Raw genomic sequence first — 18,393 nt, 5'->3', positions numbered from 1 at the left:
CATTGATGTTTAAGAACACAAGCAAAAAGAGTCAGAGGCTAAAGAATGGTACTATTAAAAATAGGTATAAAAAGACATTTTTAGGTGGTCTCAGGCTTACAGTATTTTCCAAGCACACCACAAAATTGTTTAACAGTATACCTACACAGAAGCATTAGCAAAAAGAACTAAAAGATACTATCTTGAAAGCAAGTGTTGAGAAAAAAAACTGTGGCACAGCAATATAATTATTCATTTCCTAAAGAAAGTCAAGCAATTATGAATATTCTATCTTTCTGACACTGTTAAGGAAGGAACAAGAAAAAAGTATTATTATTATTATTTTTTATTGATTTCAAAGAGAAAGGGAGAGGGTGACATAGAAACATCAATGATGAGAGAGAATCATTGATCAGATGCCTCCTGCACGCCCCACACCGTGGATCAAGCCCACAACCTGGGCATGTGCCCTTGACTGGAATCAAGCCCAGGACCCTTCGGTCTGCAGGCTGACGCTCTATCCACTGAGCCAAACTAGCTAGGGCAAGAAAAAAGTATTTTAAACTACATTAGTTTTGTAGTAAAAAACAATTATATATTTGTACATAAGAGTAATCTCTAATGTAATGCTTAACTAAAAGTTTACCAGGCTAATTACTATGCACCTACAAATTTCATTTTCCTTCTAATTGTGATGGCCAGAATCAAATCCTTGATATACACTGGATTCCCATTAGGTCCCATCAAAATCAGTTTTCAAAACAAATCATTCACAAACCATTTTTCAACATTTTGCATGGAAAAAGTTAGTAAATATTTAATACAGGCTATTATAATGAAATAAATATCTTCCAGAGGTACTTACTGTGCCTGATGTACCTAAAAAGAAAAAAGAATATTTATAATGTAATAAATCATGCTATCCTTAACAGTTGAAAAATACTTAATATTATTTCTGCCAAGTCATTCCATCACACTAAATATCCTAATACTGTCCCATATAACCTATGGTTATGTACTTGCTATTTCCAGGAAATAAACATCTATAGTGCAACGATTTTCAGAATCAAGTGGCACATTGAACTTTCAATCTGCAAACTCAAAGCTGGTTTGAGAAGTATTCATACATATGCCTTTTGTTTCTCTTGTTCTTGCTATTATTAGGTGTTCTCTTTCTCTGCTATACTACTAAAGTACTTGAAAAATACCTCTCTAAGCCTATGCTTTAGATTTCTAGCAAGTTCAACTATCTAGGGTCCACTGAGAACAATTAAAAGAGGTCACTATGACATCAATGATAGAGCCAAGGTATTAAAAAGTAATTAAAAATAAATGTTAAGTAATTTTCCAGGATTATTTAGGGTAATAGTAATTAGCTCCAGATATCTATATACATTAAAATATTACATGAGTTATTTCAGAACATCGTTTCAGCTTAAATCATGATATTTGTACAACATCTTAAAAACATCAATTATGTCCCCTAGAAACCTGTAGGAAAGCACACTGTGCATTTAAATATGTTGTGAACTATGTTTAAAACAAAAGTTTAGGCATAATCACGGGACAAAGTTTAGCATGTGAAATACTAATTTATGTGGAACATCATTTACTCATGGATAAATGAAGAGTTGCTATTACATATTATAACCACACTAGTCAAAACAAACACTTATTGGTAACTGGCTGAAGAAAAATATTATCATAGGACTTACAAATTGCAGTGACTACAAGAACCAAGCAAAGTAACAAAAAAAAATAACTAAGTATTCCAGAGGCCAATAAGAATGCATGTTCCACATGAAGTGCTACCCATTCTACAATGTTTGCTGATACAATTATGAGCTCACCAGAGTTGTTCATTCGATACTCTGAGACCATTGTAAACAATAAATATTCAGATCATCCAATTTTTTCAGAGAGATAAAAATCTTTGGGCAAAAAGATAAATTCAAACTTTATGTAAAGTCAACAGACTTTAAATGTTAGCAACTAATTACAGAATTTAAAAACACTTTGTAGGCCAAAGTATATCCATAGACCAAATTTGGTTCCAGTACTCTTGATCTAAAATTATAGTTTCTTATGGATTCAATTATGAATGTTATTCCTATTTCCCACTGCCTTAAAAAAAGAAAAAGACAAAAATCAGGAGCTGATTATAAATCACAGGAGATATTGCTTTCATTCCTCATTATAATATGGTAGCTACTATTCAAAGGAAGTGTAACATACACCACTATAAATGGTATGCATACCTGCTGTCATATCCATATTATTTACTCCTGGCTGTAAGAAGAAAAAGAAAATTAATAATATTCACCTTGTTTAAACTGTATTTTACATAAGTCACTCATAAAGAACAATCAGTTCCCTCTATGTATAATTCTCAAGCCACTGACTCAAAGATTTTTTGTTAATTTTAGTGGTCTCAGTTCCCTGAACTTGATATAAATTATAAAAAACATCAAGAACCTGTACTTTAATCTAAGTGTCACATTTATATGACCATCAATTATATACAGATCAACAACTCTTCAGTCACAATTCTGAAATCCAAAAAGCTCTGAAAACCAATTCATGTTTGACATCAAAACTCATTAAAGTAGCAAAACCTGACCTGAATGAAATGAACTATTTAGTCTTTATTTGCCCCACGTCAGAGGAAATATCCATGTTTCCCTATGGAAATACGGTGCTAGAAATTATAGGGCACTGCCCAAGACCCCATAGGAATTTTTAACATAATATATAGTATATATAACTTATTACTCTATAATATTAAAAAAATTTTGAAATATATCGGGTCCTAGGCGTTTTGTATAAGATACTACAAATTTAACACTCCAATGGAGTATGCCACATCTGTTCATTACAACCACTAGGCTATCACGTAATAAAGAAGTTATACAAATTTGAATATCATATTGATTTATATATTGCTATACTACCCAGTGTTCATAGTTTTGATAAGTAATGTGCCACAGCTGAAGTCTCAAAAAGTAATGGATTTCAAATGTAATCTTCGGATTTCTAAATCTAGAATCTAGTATTAAATCACATTATTTCAATTGGTACTCAGTAAAGCACGTCTACTCTTTAATATATTATAATGCTAGTAGACCAATAAAATATTTCTAGTTGACAAATTTGCTTTTTAGTATTCCAGTCTTATCTAATGTGTACAATCAGTTTAATAAATAAAAATATTCATATACTATAATATAAAGGGAAAAATGGAACTGCTTATTCAGGAAGCTAAAAATAAAACTCCACTATAATTCCAATGTTACATTACAGTACTCCAGAGGCACTTAAAAAGCTAACAATTGCCTATCAAATACATATATATTATCTATACATATAAAAGTTTAAAATGCTAAGTGTTCGACCAGTTGCTATGATGCACACTGACCACCAGGGGGCATATGGTCAATGCAGGAGCTGCTGAGCTGCAATGACTTGGTAGCGGCAGTTCTTGGGTGACACCCCTGAAACCAAAGAGGAGGGAGTCCAATTCCTTGCAGGGCCGCGCGTTTCTACCTTCAGCTGTGGGTTACATTGTTGTTGGGGCACTGTCAGCCCCGAATCTGGTTTACCGCACACTTGCATTTGTGCTCCATACCCTGTATGACAGCAACTTTGCAGAGTGCCCTCTAGCACTCTGGGACCCCTCAGGGGATGTTGGAGAGCCAGTTTTGGCCCGATCCCCACAGGCCAGGCCGAGGGACTCCACCTGCCGGAGGGACCCTATAGATGCCAGGGAAGGACCACGGGAGGTTGGCTCCAGGGTGTGTCCAGCCCGTCTCACCTTGTCCTGCCCCGCCCCACTGGCCACCTTCTAATTAATTTCCTTTAAATGTGCAGGAATTTGTGCACCGGGTCACTAGTTTAATGCATAAAAGTAATCAAAACATCACAGGAAATAGTTATTTTTACAAGATTACCGGTAAGGCAGGCTGCATGGAAGCCTGAGACATATGAGACATCATCATTCCAGGCATTACTGAAGACATCATTCCAGGCATCTAGAACAAAAGTAAAAAAAAAAAAAAAAAAAAGGTTACTGCATAAGACCAAAGCCCTTAATATGACTTGAAGAATCTATGTACAACTTAAGATTAAAATCCAGTGAGCACTATATTATATAGGTAATATGCTTAGTAAGTGCTTGTTGAATGAATGAAGTACTTCATCAATGATCTATTTTAATACATATTTGATAATTACAATGTACAGTCAAAATTATTTTAACAAACTTAAAAGTTTAGGCAATTATGTTATTTGTAATCTAAATTTAAGAATATTAATTTCCTTTCAATTTTAGCTCAACACTCATGCTATTTTCCCTTTTTTGGAGCAAGACAAAAACTTTTTTTCCCCACAGTATTTCTCACCTTTGAATTTTAGTATCTAAATTAAATAATTTTATAGCAATCTGGTTCTTTTAGATCAAAGGTGTTTAAAATTCAGTGGTTTTTAAAATTGCATAAAAATCTAACTTCTCAAATACAAATCATTTATAACCTCACTGGTAAAAAAAAATTAAGTATATACATAAATATCTGAAGAAAAAAATATTAGTTTGGAAGCTTAATCTAGTATACCAATAACTGCCATCCAAATTTACAAGTTAATCTTTCCTACTAAGCATGAATAAAGATGATGAAGAATAATAGATTTTCAAAGGATTCCGACCTATGCTCATGTATCTTAGTATAATTCCACATTATAATTTTGATTTTACTATGAACAAATCTAAAGAAAACATGGAAGGTGATAAAAATTATATATAATCATAGGTACTTAAATAAATAACCAATTATTCAAAAATTTCAAATTAAATGAACAATTTGAGAAATAAGAACCAAAAGTAATGAACATATTAGTCAATAGGAACATATACATGTAAAGTTACTAAAGATAGACGAGACCACCCACACACTGAATTTTATTACTTGTGAAAGTCAAGTCATCAAGCAAAACCAGGCTAAAGTACAATTAAAATGAAGTAGAATGGTATTTATGGGTTAAAGGGAAAGTTTTTTGCTTCTCAAAACATTAAATAAACTGTTTAAACATCACTGAACAAGGACTTAACAGAAAACATGTGACTAAAACTTGAAATAAACATTCAAATAATTCTTTAAAAAAAAGGTGCAGAATTTGAAAATCGAAATAACAAGCCTCCAGCACCCACACTAACAGAATAACAAAAATAATTTGCATATTAAGAGAAATAATAAAAGAGATCAAATGAGAACTAGGCTTGTTCCCTCTACTCCCCAACCCCTACAGACACACCCTCACATTAATTTTTCATTAGGCTAATAGCAAAGTAGGTTTGAATTCTGTAAGTACTAAGTTACTGATTATGGTGAACCTGCTGTTTAAAATGGTCTGTTTATAAAATCAAAAACTAGTAAAACACCAGTAACTAGAATTCTAAGCTGAATTGAGGAACTGAAGTTTGGAAACTTAACAGAAAAACAAAATCTCTATCATGCAACGATTTCCACATGGTAGCACAAATGAATGTAATTTCAAACTGAAATACTCTGACACACAAGTAATCAAATCCCATTTAAAAAACAAAGCACAAAAGTTTAGAGACATGGCCAATGACACAACAGATAGTATATGAGAATCATTAAAGAACAGTTTGCCCTTGGCAAGGTAGTTCAATTGGTTGGAGCATCGTCCTGTACACCAAAGGGTTGCATGGGTTCAATCCTCGGTCAGGGCACAAACCTAGGTTTCGGGTTGGATCCCAGGTCAAGGTGTCTAGGAGAGGCAACCAGTAGATGTTTTTCCTCTCACATAGATGTCTCTCTCTCTCTCTCTCTCTCTCCCTCCCTTCCACTCTCTCTAATTTAAAAAGGTGACAGAATTTTCTCAATTGTTCTTCCCAAACTTCCAATTTTAAAGCATCCAAAAATTTACCTTTAAGACTAGAACTCATGAGGTTGGTTACAGAATGAGATTTAATTTCAAATAAAAGATAAATTCTCACTCAGTACCTCTGTAAATTCTTAGGAGCAGCAACTAGTTAAGCTTGTTCAGCCCGACATTTGGAAGATTCTTAAATAAACTATTCCAAAATTAAATAGATCATTAATATAATTTTAAACCAAAACTGTGATGCTATTCACATGAAGCCAAAGAACAAAAACATAAATATGCAAAATACGATGTTTCTTATGAAAAGCTATTACAAGAGTTTGACAAAATAACAGCTCTTCCAGAGGCTTGAGTATCACAAACAAGCCTGATTCCCAAAGCCTGAAGAATCCACTTTGTGGAAATGTTATTTGTTTTTCATTAATTCTACAACACACGTAACATGGACATGCATGTCTAACTGAAGTTGAATCTTTCAGAGGATTTGTGCTGACTTGGGCCAATAACTTGGCAGCAACATAAATTTGAGACTATTGATCTTTTTCTAAAGTATTTTATTTGTTTTAATACCACACTGATAATGGAAATCTAGGCTGCATTATCAGTGTGGTTCCAATCCCCAAAAGTGATTTTCTTTCCTCTGCCTAAGTTTGAGACAGCTAAGCTACTTTGCTGTCCCCTTTTTGATGATAGGTTTCTTTCTTGCTTCACATGAAGAGAATAGCTCTTTGGTGTCCCAGCTTTATTTGTTGAATATTTTAGACTTCTCACTTTAGGCTTATTTATTCTCTCTCTTAGGGCACCATAATACAACAGAGTGCCTTATGATTGATGGCACTGTAACTTCAATGAAATGGGATATTGGCTCAAAATGGTTAAAGAAAAAATTCTTAACCCAGTTGCCACAATACTATAAAAAATTCCATCAGCCAGATCATTCAAGTTACAAAGTCGTAGTTCATGTAAGCTTCGTGTGAAGCACATTATAAAATCACAACCATGTAGCACTTCACAAATTTCCATTTAAGCTACTGAGGCAAATATATTAAGTGCTATAATTAAGAATTGGATCAGAGAGAACCGAAGTGTGAAAGACATGTATTAACTCAAATTTGATTTTTAAAAACCATTCTATAGTTGCAAATTGATTTAAAAAGTTTGATTTTTGCTTTTTTACTTGGTTCCCTTTAAATGTGCCAAATTCAAACTCCACAATATTAGTACACTCTACAGAGGCTATTAAGTGTACTATTTATATATATATTTTTTTCCTTTTTACTGAAAATACTGGGGTGACATTGATTAAAAATTATACAGGTTTCAGGTGCACAATTCTACAACGCATCATCTGTACACTGTATTATAAGTTCACCACTCTAAGTCAAGTCTCCTTCACCATTTATTCCCCCCTGTACCGTCCTCCATATCCTCTCCCTCATCCTCCCTTCACAATCACCACACTGCTGTCAGTGAAGTTTCTTTTGCTCAATCCCTCCACTGCCCGGCCAGCCCTCCAATCCTGACTCCCCTGACAACTGTCAGCATGTTCCCTATGAGAATGTCTCTACTTTGCTCGTTAGTTCATATTGTTCATCAGATTCCACATAAGAATGTAATCATACAGTACTTATCTTTTAGATAAATTCCAAGTAGAAATCGCTGGATCACAATGCAACTACATTTTTAATTTTTTGAGATAACTCCACACTGCTTTCCATAGTGGCTGCACCAATCTACTTTCCAGCCAGCAGTGCATGAGGGTTTCCTTTTCTCCACATCCTCACCAACACTTGCTGTTTATTGATTTATTCATGATAGCCATTCTGACAGTTGAGATGGTAACTCGTGGTTTTAACTTGCATTTCTCTGATGATTAATGACTTTTCATGTCTCTATGTCCTCTTTGGAAAAGTGTCTTTTGCCCATTTTTTAATTGAATTGCTTGGTTTTTGTGTGTTTAAGTGTACTATTTAAAAACAACTTACGTCTATATCACTAACTCACTTTATGAACAAATGTATGAATGAATAAAAAAATAATCTTTGAATAACTGCAAAAGTACATTTTGTAATTTAATTAAATAATCATTCAACTGGAAATAAACAAAAATACTCCTAAAGAATATCCCCTTTTCAAGCTGCATCTTTCTTTTTTTAAAATTGATTTGAGAGAAAGAGAAAGAAAGATATCGATTTGTAGTTCTGTTTACTTATGCGTTTATTGGTTGATTCTTGTGTGTGCCCTGACCTGGGATCAAACTCGAAACCTTAGCATATCAAGATAACACTCTAACCAACTAAGCTACCTGGCTAGGGCCTGCAGCACATCCTTAACCAAAGTAAGTGGCTGCATTTTGAAATAATCATGTAACCTTACTTCCTTTCCCTTCATCTAAAATTATATATAAATTTAAGACACTTGTCGTTTTCTGATATAAGAATCAATGATAAACAAAAAAAAGACAAAAAAATATTTGCACAAACTATTACCACATGAAATAGAATTTTACCATTTAATAAGTCAGTTGCCAATATTCAAAATTTAGTTTGCTAGATTTTAACATGGACAGTTTAGAATTGACTAAGTCCAGCTGACCCTTGAACAGGTGGGTTAGGAATGCCGATTTCCTGGGCAGTTGAATATCCAAGTATAACTTGTGACTTCCCCAAAAGTAACTACTAATAACCTATTATTGATCAGAGCCTTAATAACAACATGGTCTACTAATAAATATTATATGTTATATGTATTTTACAATGGTATTCTTACAATAAAGTAAACTAGAGAAAATGTTATTTTAAAAAACCATAAGAAAAACACATTTACAGTATTTGTTGGAAAAAAATCCCCATCTAAGTGGACTTGTGTAGTTCAAATCTGCGTTGCTCAAGGGTCAACTGTATATTCTTTCCTTTCAAATTCCAAAGAGGTTAGTTAGCTTAATGACAATCTCACACTGCTATACAGGGAAGCAGCCTAGTAAGCTATTTTGTCCTTACACTCTGGAGTCAGACTGTCAGCATTCCTATACCATCTTGGCCACTTACCAACTGTGCAATCTTGGGCTAACTTACTTAACCTAGCTGGGTCTCAATATCCTCACCTGTAACACGGAGAAAAATTACTCATATGATAGTACTGTTGTAGGGCATCAAATGGGAAGATACACTTAGAAGGCACTTAGAACAATGCTCAATAAATGATAGTTTTAACTCAGAATGAAAGTATCCCTTGTGTTGCCTCTTATCAACTCCCTGTCTGATAGGCACTTTGGTTCTTTAAAGACATCTAGTAAAAATTGTTAATCATCACTTCAGTAGAAATCAACACATGTAATGACAGATAATAAATCAATCTTGTATTAACATCAGTTTACAGCTGGCTCTGAAATGTTACTGTACAATTCACTTAATTCTCTAAGTCTTACCATTACCGTCTAAAAATTGGACATTCATCTAGTAGTCAACCGACTTTTCGGAGTCAGGAGAATCAAATGTAATAGAGTATATAAATCTCTGAAAGTTGTTTACAAACATGGTGATAATTCTCACACAGGTTAGGTGCCACAAATCCTATTCCCTGAAACCTTTAAAAAAAAAAAAGCCCTGGCTGGTAAGTTCAGTTTGACAGAGCATTGTCCCAATACACCAAGATTGTGGGTTCGATCCCACATCAGGGCACATAGAAGGAGCAAACAATGACTGCATACATAAGTGGAAAAACAAGTCCATGCTTCTCTCTCTGTCTTTCTTTCTCTCTCTCTCTCTCTCCCACCCTGCCTTCCCCTCACTTTAAAAGTCAATTAAAAATATTTTTAAAAAGACAAAAATTGTGAAAAAGGGCACAGGGCAAGTAAATAGTTTTAATTATTCAGTACTACTTAGCCCATTCTCTCTAGTGAACCTCAAACTAACTTGTTCAATGAGGGTACAGAAAATATAAAGAGCCCTAACTGGTTTTGCTCAGTGGATAGAGCATTGGCCCACAGACTGAAGGGTCCTGGGTTCAATTCCGGTCAAGGGCATATATATACCTTGGTTGCCGGCTCAATGCCCAATAGGGGGTGTGCAGGAGGCAGCTCATCGATGTTTCTCTCTCATCGATATTTCTAACTCTATTCCTCTCCCTTCCTCTCTGTGAAAAAAATCAATAAAGAAATATTATTTTTTTAAAAGAAAGAAAATATAAAGAGAAAACTACTGGGTAGGAATATGTGACACAAAAACTTAAAACCAGAGCTGAATGAAAATGAATGGTACCATTTTATTTTTTAAAAGCTCTAAACATACTGAAGATACACACACAAATTGTAGTGTCTCAATTAAGTCATATAGAATCAGACTTTAAAATACTCTAAAAAGTTGTCTAAGCATTCTTTTAGACATAGGCCTTCTAGGACACAAGTATGGAGGGACACAAGACTATTATTACTGTATTCTCCACCAAGTCCTTTAAACTTGACTCAGTATATCTAGTTAATCGTTATATATTTGTCCACGTGAAACTTTATTTTCAATTTCTTCTCAACTGTGGGCACCTTTAGGACAAAGAGCATGTCTCATTTATGTATGGATTACTGGTGCAGAGGACAGTTACACAGACAGGAGAAACTCAAACACTTGTAGTAGATAAACTTATGACCAGTCCTTAATTCTGCATAAGGAAAGAGAAAGCTGCACTGGCCAGTGTTGCCCAGTGGACAGTGAGTAAGCCTGGGCACTGAGGGTTGAGGGTTCGATTCCCAGTCAAGGGCAAGTACCTGTGTTGCAGGTTGGATTCTCCTGGGGCACATGTGGGAAACAACCAATCAACGTATCTCTCTCACATCAATGTTTCTCTCTCTTTTCCTCCTCCCTACCTCCTTTCTATTTTCTCTAAAAAGCAATGGAAAGACTATCCTCCGGTGAGGTTACCAAAATAAGGAAAGAGAAGCTAATTTTCTATTATACGGAACAAATATATGATCATAAATACATAATGACCTTGAAATTACTGAAAAATCTTTTTTCAGAGAAGTAACAACTTTCTTGATACCACATGGACAAAGAAATTATACCAAGCCCAGTTGTTCAAACAGAAACTTAATGCCCATTCATTAATCAAAAACTAATTTGAAAAGTCTTACCCTAAACAGAACATCAAGACCTAATGAGTAAGATCATATTTGTATTGTACTGAGAATTTTATTTTTAAAAAACCCTCAAAACAGTCCTTACTTGCTGATATGTTTAATCCTTTAAAGAGAGAGCATCACTCAGATTTAGATAAGATTCAGATTTCCACTTTGAGTGCAGTGTACCAAGAAAGAAATAGAAGCAGATTTTCAAGACCATCACATAAAACACTACATCTTTAGTAACCACTAACTACAATTAACTTGTTTTTTAATAAGTAAGGTAAACATGTGATTACTTGACTAGAGAAAAAGAAAAATATAAAACGATTCATCTACACCAGGGGTCCTCAAACTTTTTAAACAGGGGGCCAGTTCACTGTCCCTCAGACCGTTGGAGGGCTGGACTATAGTTTAAAAAAAAACTATGAACAAATTCCTATGCACACTGCACATATCTTATTTTGAAGTAAAAAAACAAAACGGGAACAAATACAATATTTAAAATGAAGAACAAGTAAAGTTAAATCAACAAACTTACCAGTATTTCAATGGGAACTATGGGCCTGCTTTTGGCTAAAGAGATGGTCAATGTCCGGTTCCATATTTGTCACTGCTAGTCGTAACAAGTGATGCAAGTGTGCATCAGTTAGTCTAGATCTGGTTGGAGATTTCAGATGTTTCATTCTGGAAAAAGGCTCTCCTAACTTCAAAAAAATAGACCTCCTAACTTAAAAAAAAACCTAAATCCTAACTTGTTCTTACCTCAGTCCTCAGGCAGCAGCAGGCTCTGCACAGGCAAGCTCGTGACTCATCTGATCACACCCGAGACTGAGAGGAGGAGTCCAGAGACAGGGAGGAGGGGAGAAGAAGGGGAGTTGGAGAGTGCGGTGCACATTCCGCACATTCCACAAATGCGCACTGCAGGCCGGGATGAGTCGGCTCCTAAGCAACAGGCAGCAGAGGCAAAAACACCTGGCCAGCCCGATAAATGTTTTCAGTGGGCCGCATGTGGCCTGCAGGCCATAGTTTGAGGACCCCTGATCTACACTATATATCCAAATGTGTAGAAGTATTGGGACAGCCAAATGACCAGTTAGATGAGAAAACAGTGTAGGCAGGTATCTATCTGAGTAATATAATGCCTGTTAAGTTTCTTGCGTGGACAGTATCTATATTATTCATCTTTACACTAGCACCACACTTAAATGTCTATCGACTAAAAGACATATGAAGGTATAAACAAAAGTAAGAATGGAAGACTAAAAACAACTTCTGAGACAAAAATTTACTCATTCCTACTTACAAACCTTCAAAACTTAGACCTATTATTTCTCAAAAAAAAAAACCCCACAAAAACACAGTACACAGCTATGAGATATACATACATATCAAATCTTTACTATTTACTGATATATTATTTCATGATGACTCTGAAATCATGTCATCAAGATTTCTAAGAAACCCAACTAAAAACCAACAAATTAAAAAAAAAAAAAGGTTAACATACGGACATTTACTTGTTCTCTTTTCTTTTTGATCTCACTACTTACTGAATACCTATTTTGCACTCTATAAGCTGCTTCATTTATGTGTGTTAATACTAATTTATTTTGATGTTCCCTTTTTCTAATAAAGAGTAGACAAAATGAATAAGTGGCCCTGTTTCAGCATTTCTCACAAAAATGCTAATTCCATGCTAGAGAAAGCAAAATAAACAGATAACAGAGGGGTAACAGAGACTAGGGAAGTGAAGGAGAAGATGGTCAAATAAAACTAAAAAATACTAAGTGAAAACAGTCTTAAAAGGCTTCTGCAAGACTTTTCCAGCAATTTTAGAAAATACTGGGTTTTATGACACTCAAAGAGGGGGAGAGGTATAGTTTATTCTTCTAATAATACATGATCTTAGATCTCTTCAAATACTCCCCACACTTAGAAACACTACTCAAGCTAAAGTCTTTAAGTAGATGAGTTCATATTTAAATGAACTGTTATCTAAATATAATGAAAACATATGTATCTCCTAGCATTATTAGTAAAAACTATCACCTAGCTCAGTGGTTCTCAACCTTCCTAATGCCTCGACCCTTTAATACAGTTTCTCATGTTGTGGTGAACCCCAATTTCATTGTTACAAATTGAACATAATTAAAGCATAGTGATTAATCACAAAAACAATATGCAATTATATATGTGTTTTCTGATGGTCTTAGGCGACCCCTGTGAAAGGGTCGTTCGACCCCCAAAGGGGTCGCGACCCACAGGTTGAGAACCGCTGACCTAGCTGGTATTACTCAGTGGTTGAGCATCAATCCATGAACCAGGAGGTTACAGTTCAATTCCAGGTCAGGGCACATGCCTAGGTTGTGGGCTCCATCCCCAGTAGAGGGTATGTAAGAGGCAGTGGATAGATGATTCTCTCTCATCACTGATGTTTCTACCTCCCTCCCCCTTCCTCTCTGAAATCAATTAAAACGAATACATAAAATAAACTACATTAAAAAAACAACAACAAACTATCAGAATTAACTATATACACAGCCCAAAAGTTATACAAACGTATTAGGTCCAAGGCAATCTATTTTTTTTTATAAGTACTTGCCTGGGTAATGTAACTGTACAGAGAAAGTTAGCTAGATTCAAGAATTATAAGCATATAACCTAAAAAAGTTTGTCAGTGGCTAATATTCAATGTAAGGGCATGGATTCTGTAAGTAACCAAAAGGGTAATTCCAAAGCAATAGCAACAAATCAATTTATCAAATCAGTCATATAAATCTAAGATACCAATACTTTAAATTTCTCTGGAAGGCCTATATTCCCAATCATTTTCCCCTAGAGTATGGAAAAATCTGTGGTAAAACTTCTTAAAGAGATGATCATCAGTGAAGTCATATAGATAAAACAAAGATTTGCCTGTAATTTTAAAAAAAGTAGAGATGAGTATTCACTTTACTCACTGAAAATTTTTTATTATTTTCACCTTATTTATCTTTCATTTTTGTCAAATAAAAAAAGCAACAGTAAAAAGGCAGACACCAAAAACAAGAGTAAGCGTAACAACGTAAAGTTACATAGGTAACCACTGAAAAGTCACATGTAGCATTACTGACTGGCTTATACTGCAGGAGAGTATCTGTGTTTCATTCATTCAACAAGTATTTTACTGAGCACCCATAATGTGCCAACAACTGTGCTCAGCATCTATAGAATTCTTTAAAAGTACAAAACATAGGCCCTGCCCTCTAAGAGCTTACAATCTATTACTTGTTGGGAAGACAAAGCAAATAAACCTTAAAACCAAACAAGTCAATAATGAAGTGCCAAAATAAGTGAAACAGTAAGAGTTCTTAGGCTGATTACATAGGATATTACAATAGTTTGAAGGGGAGGTGTACACTGGACAAAGATTGCTGAGGACCTCCTGAAGAAGGTAGGGCTTGAAGGGCAGAACTAAGGTAAGTAAAGTTCATGGTGGTAATGAGCTGGGGGCAGGAGGGCAAGAAGGTGACAGCATGAGCTCACTCTGAACTAATAGAACACTCAAGATACCAAGAAAAGACCAACCTAGGTTCAGATTATGGAATGTGAAGACATGCTGCTCAGAATTGCACTTTGAATTATACTATCCTTGAAAGTTAAATTTAGATATTATGCTACAGGCACAGAAAAGCATTGGGGGTTCTTGGACAAGAAGATAACACATTGAAATCTAAGAAAATTTTTTGTGGGGTAGGCTTGAATTAAGAAAACCAGCTAAAAAGTTACTAAGAGTATCCAACCAAAGACAGGACTGTAACAACTTGGGCTCACATGACAGCAAGAATAGCAATAAGATCTGTAAAGCCTGCCTTAACCCAATAAAAGAAGAAAATAAAACTCCTTGGTAAAAAGTAATTACTTATTTATGTTTATTGAACAAAAGCAAAAAAAAAGTACAAAATAATTAGAATTAAGGCATTACTAAAATAATTTTATTTTTATTTCCTTATCATACAATCTCTTACATATCAGCTACTCTTATCAAGTAATTTGAATTGAATCAGACTGTTAGAGCTGAAAGGGACCTTAAATCTTTTACTCTACTCTTCTTATTAAAAAAAACACACACACACACACACAAAAATTAAGTATTAAAAAGAAAAGAAACAAAGCCAGCTAGGACTCCATCCTTAGGCTCAAGTGAAGGCGAATCATCTGTGATAAAGATGGAAGAACTTGCATGTCCTTTGTATAGAAATAACAAACACTTTAAAGGCAAAACATTACCAACTATAGATACAGAGGAAGAAGAGGGCCTCACACATAATTATGTCTTAATTCAAGTGTCTTCTGAAAATTTGAGTACTGCCATCCAGCAGAAAAATTACTTTATTAATATGGTTTTTAAAACCAGTGAAACCATTACTTAATTCACATACTATTTTAAAGTTTATAACACTTACAAGGTCCCTTCCAACTGTAAAATCCTACAATTCTACGAAAGTAGAAGCATAACTTTCCCATATGAAATTAATGTACAGTAAGAAAAGAGGCAAATTTAACCTACAGGACAGAAAAACTTTAAAGAAATTTTGAGCTCCACTGATAATTCAAATATTTGTTACTAAAAGATTCAGGCTGAATTCTAAAAAGGGCATTCCGGATTATCTCTTGAATAAAAAATAAAATAAAATGAACATAATACTTTAATTTAAATTAACTTGCTGCATTTGAAAAATTATGAACTCTGGCTTCTATAGATTGTTATTCTGTCCAGTCTGTATATTAGTTTACAAATAAGGTTTAAAATTTCATGTTATGTTCTATAACATATCATAGACCATAATCATTTAGAAGACTGCCACCAATTTTAGTCTTCAGCAGGTCCCAGAATGAGAATTAATGTGAACTAGGCAATGTAGATGAAGGTTCCATAACTGTCAGTACCAACATCTAAAGAATTTGTGAATTCGTTTTTTAAAAATTGGATGATCAGGATACTACCAACATTGTGTCACTGCAGTGAACTTACAAGCAACCCTACTTCTCATTATCTTCTGACCACTTACTACTCATTAATACATCTGAGAGTGGGTCAACAGAAGAAATGATGCAGAAAATTATCAATTTTTATTTTTAAGGTAGTTTACAGCTCTTTAAGTTAGATTTCCAGATTACTTGAGTATTGAAATTACCCATGCCCTCCCAGTCTATTATCAAAGCTAAAATAAGAATTAGTTTTACCAAGACCTGAACCCAATATTTGTTAGATATTAAGAGGAAAAAAGAGGAATAATCTTATTTTAAGGAAAAACAATGGGGATTCTCTTGGGACCCTCAGAGCTAGAATCCTAAGACATTAATTATCTTAACAGTAGCCACAGGGAGAGACAGACTTCTAAACATTTAAATAGTCAGGTACACTTAAAGTCACATGGCGTATACTAGTCTGGGGAAAAAAGTAGAAGAAAACCACAAGGTGAACTTCAGAGTACATGAATGGATGTGTACCAAGTAGCCAGTAACCTTACTAGGAAAATGGTCACTAATGTAACTAAAGAGAAAGGGCCATAGTGCAAATTGTGACCAGCTTATGTCAAAGAGATACACAAAAGTACTTAAAGAATAAAATAAAATCTGCAATTTACTAGAAATGACTAGCTGGTATCTTAGTTTTGGTAGTGCAATAGCACCATTACAGCAAGGGTAAGCAGGTCAATCCCTTGCAAAACTTACCTTGATTGGCCCAATGGAAACAGAAGGCCCCAGAAAAGAGAGAAGCATCTGGCAGTAGCAAATTGTTTTATTTTATCTTTCTGTGGAAAGAAACTAATTTTAAATAAGAACCAGAGCATTTAAAGAATAAATATTTTTTAAAGCTCATTATCTAGTTAGAGCAGCTCTACTAAGAAAACAAGAAGAGCTCCTTGCTGCTTAGAGATGGAAAGAAACAGAAGAGGAATCAAAGTTGTTTCTCCATCACCTAGGGAGTTTTAAAACTTGTGATATTCTAGAGCAGAGGTGAGGAATATCCAGCCCTCAGGCATTATAAAGCCCTGGAAATCATTTGGTCTGGCCCTGCCAAGGCATTAGAGGTGAGTTAATTAAATGTTTGATCAAATATAGCAGGGTAATTTTTAAGTTGATAATTTTGTATGGCCTGCAAATGATGTTATAAATATCCAAATGGCCCTTGGCAGAAAAAGGTTCCCCACCCCTGTTCTAGAGTAACAGAATAAATGATTCTTTTATTTAAAGAACTCCTACAGGCAGAATCTTTGGGCCTTGTGCCTTTGAATAAAGATTTTTATACAAAATTAAGGGCAATATTCCACATAAAAAAAGAAAAGCACCTGACATTAAGCCCCTCTACTCTTAAGGTAGAGAGACACAGAGCAAGTTCCTTCTCCACTACAATTTCACCAATAACTTAAAACCATCAAGGCTTAACTGCTTATCAAAGTAAACTATTAATTAGCAAAAAGTTCATACCTAATTGACTGGCTTTCCAAAATATTTCATTATCCTAAAGTTTTGATGATTTATTGAGATACTCAAATGGAAAGAAGCCAGTCACCAAATTAATTTTAAAAATGAAAGCATTGAAATATTTTTTAAAGCTCATTATCTATTTAAGAGCAGCTTTACTAAGAAATATTAGAACCTAACGGGCATAAAATTATTCACAGTAACTAAACCTGTTACTTTTCTTGAATGCTTCTCTAGGAACTCAGTTCTATTGAATTCACTGAGCCAAATCAAAATCTTTTGATCCAAATCACTCCCACAAAATGTCAGCTTTCAATTTATGCTGGAGATGGAAGGGACAGCTCAAAGCAGGAGTGCAGAAGCAATAAGCATTAAAAGAAAACAACAACACAATAGTGTAAGTGGAAAATGAACTACCTATTTGGCACTGTCCTATTAAGAATCAAATTAGAGTAGAACATACCCACCTCCACACCCCCACACACACATATACAATGAGGAAGCTACTTCAGAAATAAAATTCATTTAAACAGCCAAAGACCTAAACAATTGCAATTTTCAGATTCTATGCATTCACATGGTCCCCCGATAGAAATTATGTTGACTTATCAGACATTTATTCTTAGAGCATTAACTTCAATTGACATACTTGTAGGAAAAAGTCATTAAACTAAAAAGCCTACATTTACAGTGCTACTTTTAAATTAATTTTAAAAAACCACACAACCTCTTAGTTTTGTTGCAGTGAAAGTAGTTATTTTATACAGAAGACTTCATATATTCAAAATGGTTAGTGTCATGATTCAACATTTCACTTGTTTGAAAACATTACTTCGACATAAACTAATCCTTAAAAAACTACAAGTTTTGACCCAGATTTTGAAATCTTGACACAATAATACAACAGGCAAAAATAAAAGCAAAAT

At 34.4% G+C, this 18,393-nt stretch overlaps 1 protein-coding gene across 11 annotated transcripts in view; it reads right to left on the bottom strand.

Annotated features, from left to right (window-relative positions):
- Window positions 1-18,393, bottom strand: part of PRPF40A (pre-mRNA processing factor 40 homolog A) — a 55,498-nt gene that overhangs the window by 35,417 nt on the left and 1,688 nt on the right. For 9 of the 11 annotated variants that reach the window (XM_070422973.1, XM_070422974.1, XM_070422975.1 and 6 more), the window contains exons 3-5: window positions 3,927-4,007; window positions 2,238-2,268; window positions 845-858 (exon numbers count right to left, since the gene is read on the bottom strand). In XM_070422973.1, coding sequence (XP_070279074.1) covers window positions 845-858; window positions 2,238-2,268; window positions 3,927-4,007 — 126 coding nt within the window. Of the gene's footprint in view, window positions 1-844; window positions 859-2,237; window positions 2,269-3,926; window positions 4,008-16,714; window positions 16,795-18,393 lie in introns of all 11 variants that reach the window. The other 2 variants (XM_070422980.1, XM_070422979.1) reach the window with 2 other exon arrangements.

Source organism: Myotis yumanensis, unplaced genomic scaffold (assembly GCF_028538775.1).
Source record: "Myotis yumanensis isolate MYYU_CA2020_CCGP unplaced genomic scaffold, mMyoYum1.0.hap1 SCAF_8, whole genome shotgun sequence".
In the NCBI taxonomy this organism is placed as follows: Eukaryota; Metazoa; Chordata; class Mammalia; order Chiroptera; family Vespertilionidae; genus Myotis; species Myotis yumanensis.
This window is presented reverse-complemented; position numbering and strand designations above follow the sequence as displayed.